This window comes from Rutidosis leptorrhynchoides, chromosome 11 (assembly GCF_046630445.1).
Source record: "Rutidosis leptorrhynchoides isolate AG116_Rl617_1_P2 chromosome 11, CSIRO_AGI_Rlap_v1, whole genome shotgun sequence".
NCBI classification, from domain to species: domain Eukaryota; kingdom Viridiplantae; phylum Streptophyta; class Magnoliopsida; order Asterales; family Asteraceae; genus Rutidosis; species Rutidosis leptorrhynchoides.
In genome coordinates this window covers 144,416,007-144,423,273 of record NC_092343.1, presented here as the reverse complement: position 1 = coordinate 144,423,273, position 7,267 = coordinate 144,416,007, and the positions used below count along the sequence as shown (strand labels likewise).

At 34.8% G+C, this 7,267-nt stretch overlaps 1 protein-coding gene across 1 annotated transcript; it reads right to left on the bottom strand.

Annotated features, from left to right (window-relative positions):
• Positions 1-1,944: 1,944 nt before the first annotated feature.
• On the bottom strand, positions 1,945-4,190 carry LOC139875021 (protein TRAUCO-like). Its single transcript, XM_071862406.1, has 4 exons — positions 4,164-4,190; positions 4,037-4,060; positions 3,156-3,609; positions 1,945-2,216 (listed from the first exon to the last, which is right to left on the bottom strand). The coding sequence occupies exons 1-4, from the start codon at positions 4,188-4,190 to the stop codon at positions 1,945-1,947; spliced, it is 777 nt and encodes a 258-aa protein (XP_071718507.1).
• Positions 4,191-7,267: the final 3,077 nt, after the last annotated feature.

Here is a 7,267-nt window from a genome sequence, read left to right as displayed (position 1 = left end):
CGCGGCCTATTTGAAACAATGTGACCGTTTTCCCAACCTTTCCTTGCCACCCCAATACATGAACCTGCGACCTTTACGAGAGTTTAGGGTCCCAACCATTGGGCTATCTTGGGATGGTTTAATTCAATCGTTGAACATATCTACAAAATTAACTTATTACATAAAAATCATGTTAAGCAAAAATATAGCACTTTGTGAACATGTCAGCAACTTGAATTTGAGAGTCAAGTTGCACTATTTTGATAAAACTTGATCCAACCTTTTTTATTACCATGTGGATGACCAATAAGTAAAGCTTTAAATAGCTCAAAAGGTGTGTGCTCTACCATTCCCAAATGAGGTGTCGTAAAAGAGAAAGGAGATGTCGTTTGTGTAAAGTGGACCTAAAACCCTAATCCTACGTGAAAAGACTAATTAAGGGTTTATTATCATCACACTTAATTATTTGTTCCAAATGGGACAACTTACTAATATTTTAACTAATAACACAAAACCCTATATTCATCTTTCATCAATCTCGAAGGATTAATATGGAGACAACAACACTCCCCACATCTAGACTATGTTACCGACAAAACATCAACATGTTAAGTGAACAGGCCAAGAGAATAGGTTACGCTAAGCAGGATTATCCTAACACTCAAGTCTTAAAGTGGCATAGCTACTTAAGTCTATGACTAATAAACTACAGCTCACTCAGAGCAACCATTAATTGTTTAAATCTTCAGCAATTAACATTATAATATATCATACAAAGGATAATCTAGAAACTAGTGGTACACATCCCCCTTAAGTGCATCACCAAACGTGGAAGATGATTATACCTGGAAATTGAGACCCATATACTCAGATTCGGGTCAAATGGGTCAAGTTTTCGGGTCAATTGGGTCTTGAAAAAAATTAGGACTAACAATGTAAATCAAAACTGGAAATAAATCCAAATGGGTTTCTCTCCAACCTATTTAGTTCTATACAAAAAATGAAGGAACGGGTCTAATGGGTATCAATACTCAAAGATCAATAAATAGAAATAGGTCTAATGGGTTTTGTGAATGGATCAAATGGGTCGAGCATAAAAAGTTTCATCCGTCAAAAATTTATGAAAGCATTCATGGTTATATCATTTATTATGTATATTAATATTTCTTATGTATATATAATAAATAATAATAACTAAAATAATGTAATAAATGTAAAAAGCGATGTAACCCAATTGACCTGTGACCCGTTTCGATCCGTTACCCAAACCGACCAAACCTGACCCGTTTGCCAGGCATAGATGATGAAGGATACAAGACTATGTACCTTTTTAGAGAATCTCTTTCCATAAATGAAACGAATCAATTGATACTTGTCTGTTTCAGTGACGTCAATGATCGTCTTCTTTTACCACTTTGAGCCGGGGGCCCATTACAGTGGCGCCAAAAGTATTTCCTGAAAAAAAAATTAAAACTTTCAGCCGGGGGCCCATTCAGTGTTCCTCTTTCTTAAGTACAATTAAATAGATTTGTATGCTCCATGCAAAGATATTGACATATAACTTACAAATATATATATATATATATATATATATATATATATATATATATATATATATATATATATATATATATAAAATTGACATATAAAGACCCATTGTCAAACCGCAAAGAGTATGGTTACACTTTAAATGACATAAGTAGGAAGGAAGGCCCAACTTATAAACATTGCAAAAAGCCACAAAAGCATTGGGAACAGCCCAAAATGGTATGACTAAAGTCAAACTATAAAAAAATTACTAGGTCAATAAATTTTGCACTAACTTCAATAATAAATAAAGTTATGTGAGTTCTGAATACCGAAAATTTTCTGAAAATTTTGCAAATCGAACAGGAATAAAAAACAAAATTACAACTATCAAAGAGTCAAATGAACCCCGTTTGCAGAAATATGCTAAACACATTATTAGTGCTTTTCTTTGGACACACCATTTTGAACTCTTCCATCAAAGCCATGATATAGAACTTCAACCATTGGTGTTGGAATAGGGCGTCCACCAAAGTCTTCCGAAAAGGCTTCAAATTCGGGGCCGAAGTTGAATTTGACAACACAAATAGTACGATGTGGAAGAGTATACATTGAAGCAGCAGGATAGTAACACCCACCATTGAGATCTTTGAATGCAGACCCTTGACAAATTCCATTTAAAAAAAATATATATATATATATTTCACTTCCTGCAGAACAAACTAATATACTCTTAGTACTACATGATATATTAATAATACTTCCTGCTTCAGAAAATAAAAGAAAACAATCTATAAATATAATGATATTGAAAATCATCATTAAAGAAAATTGATGCTTTAAGTAATATGTTTACTCCTTCCTAAATAGATACAATCACTGAAGTAGTGTTACAAAAGCCGCTCCCTGTGGCCGTCAAGGCGGCTAAGAGACTTCCCCGACTCGTTTCAGTCAAAGTCGGTCAAAAAGTCAGTCGAAACGGTATAATTTGTTCAATTAGACTTGCCACACTCGACCTTTTCTCTGTTCAAGTCTCTGTACACTCTTATGATCAAGTGATACCTCAATCCTAAATCATCAGCATATAATGTTCTTAACTGACCTACTTCTCCCCTAATTAAAACCATTAACTCTACATGTGCATTCCTTACACCAAAAATCCTAATTTAAAGATAAATAAGTTTTCCTGATAAACTACTTAGATTGATATATAGTATAGTAAGTTGTTTTATCATTAACAAAATCAGTTAATCCGTTAAGATTTACAAATTTTAAGAAGTTGATTATACAAGAAGATACTAGTACAACCTGTAACCCATGTATCAGGCAGAGCTCAATCAAGCTTGATGACATAAAAAAAGTTAATCACGTAATGATGAGATGTTTCAAATTTGAAGCATGTAGTAGTGCAAAAAAGCAACTAAACTACAACCTAATAACATATGGCAATCAATCATAAATCATAACAAACACGAGCAAACATGCTAATTAACAATAGAGGACAAAACCTATATGAAGAAATGAGAAATGCTTTTCTAACTCAACCAAATCAATTAATAGCATTGCATTAGCACATACCCAAATCATAAGAAGCACAAAGGTCCAAATATCTCAATTAGAAAACAGTAAACATATGAACAGTCACAAACCTGGCACAACTTTAGCAGGTTCTTCTTTTGCATCCGCAGCATAAGCATACTTTTGACCCTTATACATAACCAACTGTGGTTGTTTCGGTGCATACTCATTACCATCTAGCAAATTAATATAAAAACCAATTACATCACCTTCAACATATCCTTCATCCCCATATTTCTCCCTCAAAGCTTTATGAACTTTACTCCCATCAATATCTCTATAACCATAACTATTCCCATTGTAACCAACTGGCACCTGCAAATCGCCCTTTTCAGTCGACCACCCAAGTCTAGTATGCCTTGTATCACCTAAACTCACAACCTTAATTTCAAAATACCAAGCTCCATCCATCACACCTCTAGTAGCCCTAACCATTCTATACCCTTTACAACTCCCTGCAGTTAACCTATCTTCACTCAATTCCACTTTTCCGGCCTTATAAACATTTGATAAACATGTAACGACCTAACCCGTTATCCAACTGATTTCATAACATTTAAAAAAAAAAACAGCTTCTGCCACGCATGGGTGCGCGGCGCACCCCAGCCTTCCCGTGGCGCGCACAAGGCCTGATCAGGTTCTGATCAAAATGTCAAAAATGAACAAGCGGAAATCCCGCTTCCCGACACTTTTAAACGAAACAAATCATCATAACACTTCATGACAAGTATTTTAAGCAAGTTTTCACAATAAAATGAGTTTTACGACACCAGGCCCACATCGACCCGATTCACCATGTAAGTTACAAAAATACAAGTTTCGACCACATGAGTTTAAATTTCAAACGACAATAGAGCATGGTGTTTAGGGGTTAAACTACCCAAATCTTGGTCGAACTTCAAAATCTAACTCCAAAAGCACTAGCGGGTCACCATCTAATTCCCGCACTTACCCCTTCCACCTTCCGCAACTGAATCTATAAAAAGATAAACAACGAGAGGGTAAGCAAAGCTTAGTTAATGCAACAATTATACATATACATATATAATATATTTACCCGCATACACATACACAAATACCTCAACGCTAGCATTTCCATGTATCATACTATTGCGATGTATTATATCATATTTACACTTTTCTCATTAAGCTAGCTATTCAACACGTACACAATATTGTTAGCTAAATAATATCGAAATTAATAAAGCTAAGCATCACACACCCAAACCATGGTTAACCAAAATCCAAAGGGAATAATTCTCGCGAATGAACCGTTAGCACACACAAGCCGTTAGTATGCATCGCTAACCCCTTTAGTGGTGTCGATCGCCTGAACTTATGACCACCCGTTACGCTCAATGTGGTATCGGTCACCCGAACTTAAGTCCCACATTTCACGCCACACACACATGATGATATGGTATCGATCGCCCGAACTTAAACCCATATCCCACACAACGCTCATAATAATAAGGTATCGGACGCCCGAACTTTAAACCCTTATTACATGATCACACGAATAAACACATTATATACATACACGTATAATTATTCCACTCACCTTATCTCCGTAAGGTGAACGCAAGCTAGAACGCTTCTAACACCGATGTAAATCACCTATTACATTATTAACACGATCAAACACTTTTCCATCTTGGGCCTTTGACCCGCTCAAATTACCACTATGTGCAATTCACACCCTTTTGCACTTTTACGCTACCCGAGGGTCCAAAATCACTAAGGCTAGTGTCCACGTTCCCGAAATACACTTTTACAACTATTTATACACTTAAACACATTTTAGCCCATTTTGTTCACCAAAACCATTTCGACATCCAAATGGTTCAAACTCAAGATTTCACTAGTTACACATACAAAACCCCCTTTTTAATCAAGTTCATACAACCTCTTGACACTTGAAAGTCCTTAAAACACACACACTTGAACTTTTAAACACAAACATCTCTAATAATCGGGTTCTTACACTTTAACCCAAACCCCAAACCCCAAACTTACACAAATTAGGGTTTAACACAATTAAGTCTCATTTTATAACATTAAACACAAAATTAACACTAAAACGAGTTTGAGACTTACCACACACAAGAGGAGATGCTAGGAGGTGAGTACACACAAGCTTTAAACACGATCTATCGAAAACCCACTTGAAAACCCTTGATTTCACCTTTCTCTCTCTAATCTCTCTATAGAAATTAATGGGAGTGAAGATAAGGTTGGTGGTTGTGTTGAATGTTTTTCAACCCTCACAAATCTGGCCATTAATGACCTAAAACCGGCCTCTAGCAAAAAGACCCAATTGCCCCTCATTTAACTTTAATTAAAGAAACAGGAATCTGTCACCTGGTATTGTGGGCGGTGCGCACCCGAGTCTTCACGCGGCGCGCACAAAGGCCTGATCAGCTTCTAAATTACACAACGCTTCACACACTTTATGTACACCATATATACTTTATGTATAATAAATATTTGGGTCTTACAACTCTCCCCCACTTGAATCGGAGCGAGTCCTCGCGATCCAAGCCGCTTGACAAGCGGGAAGATACCCCAACACAAATTCTTCGGGTTCCCACGTAAACTCGGAACCTTTACTACAATGCCATTGAACTTTAAAAGTTCTCACCTCTTTATTTCTCAACATTTTCACTTTTTCATCAAGTATAGCAATCGGCTCCTCAACATACTCTAACTTGTTATATAGCTCAATCTCTTCTAATGGCACCAATGTTGAATCATCCGCAAGACACTTACTGAGATGGGAAACATGAAATGTATTATGGATCCCCGAAAGCTCTTTGGGTAATTCCAAACGATACGCGACTTCACCAACACGAGCTAAAATTTTAAATGGCCCAATAAACCGAGGAGCAAGCTTTCCCCATTTCCGGAACCAAATAATTGTGACGACCCGGAAATTTCTGACCAAATTTAAACTTAATCTTTAAATGAATTAATATTTCCAACACGATAAGCAAAGTCTGTTAAGTTGATATTCAAAAATTTGGAACTGTGTTCATGTAATCTTCGACTTTTTCGGACGATTCACGAACCACTATTTGTAAATAAGATATGTATATAAATATATGTATATATTTGAGATTGATATTTACATATATATATAAATGTTTCTAACATGTTAAGCAATCAAACTTGTTAAGACTTGATTAATTGAAACGGATTTTATGTAAACGTTTGACCACCCAGTTTGTCCGACGATTCACGAACGTTAAAACTTGTAAAAACGACATGATGATATATATATGAACATATGTATATATTTAACATGATACAATGATAAGTAAGTATCTCATTAACTATATTAACAGTGGGTTATATACATAAAATGAGACTACTAAATTAAGGAATTCGAAACAAGATATATATGTAACGGTTATCGACGTAATAACGTCTTAATTAACATGAATACATATGTATTGTATTAAGATATATTAATACATTATGTTTAACATGATAAAATAATAATTAAGTATATCATTAAGTGTATTAACAACGAACTATATACATAAAATGAGACTACTAATTTAAGGGTTTTGAAACAATATATACATGTAACGATTAACGACGAAATAACGACTTAATTAAAATGTATATATATGTAATGTATTAAGAAGTATTAATACACATTTGAAAGACTTAAAGACATATATCAAAATACTTATACTTAACAAAGATAGTTATAATCGTATTCCCATTTATTTTCATCAAGAATTCTACTCGTATTCATACGGTATTTTCACCAATATAATACCCAGCTTCTAGATGTATATACTATTAGTATATACACTCAAATGATCAGCTCTTAGCAGCCCTCAATTAGTCAACAAATATGTGGAACCAACCATTAGACAACTAGCATGACTTATGAGAAAGAAAACAAAACAAGAACTCCTTTAATCCCACTCACCACTCACCATTCACTTCATTTCATTTCCATTTTCTTTCTAATTCTCTCTCAAAACACACACACACCATCAAGAACGAAATTTACAGTAAACTAATCATCATCCTCATCAAAAAATACTTCAAGGATCAAGCTATAATCATCATAGGAAGAACACTTTAAGAACACTTCGAAAATCCTTTCAAGTTTGCAAGATTACTTTCAATCTTTCTAGTTCATTCCAAGTAATCATCTAAGATCAAG

What these genes read in the sequence shown, in the direction of transcription:
- LOC139875021 (XM_071862406.1), bottom strand. Translation starts at nt 4,190, where the DNA reads ATGATACATGGAAATGCTAGCGTTGAG. An exon ending in AGTTGCGGAAGGTGGAAGGG is followed by an intron (nt 3,610 to 4,036) that starts GTAAGTGCGGGA and finishes ATAACGGGTTAG; the next exon opens with GTCGTTACATGTTTATCAAA. An exon ending in ACCTGCTAAAGTTGTGCCAG is followed by an intron (nt 2,217 to 3,155) that starts GTTTGTGACTGT and finishes TTTGTTCTGCAG; the next exon opens with GAAGTGAAATATATATATAT.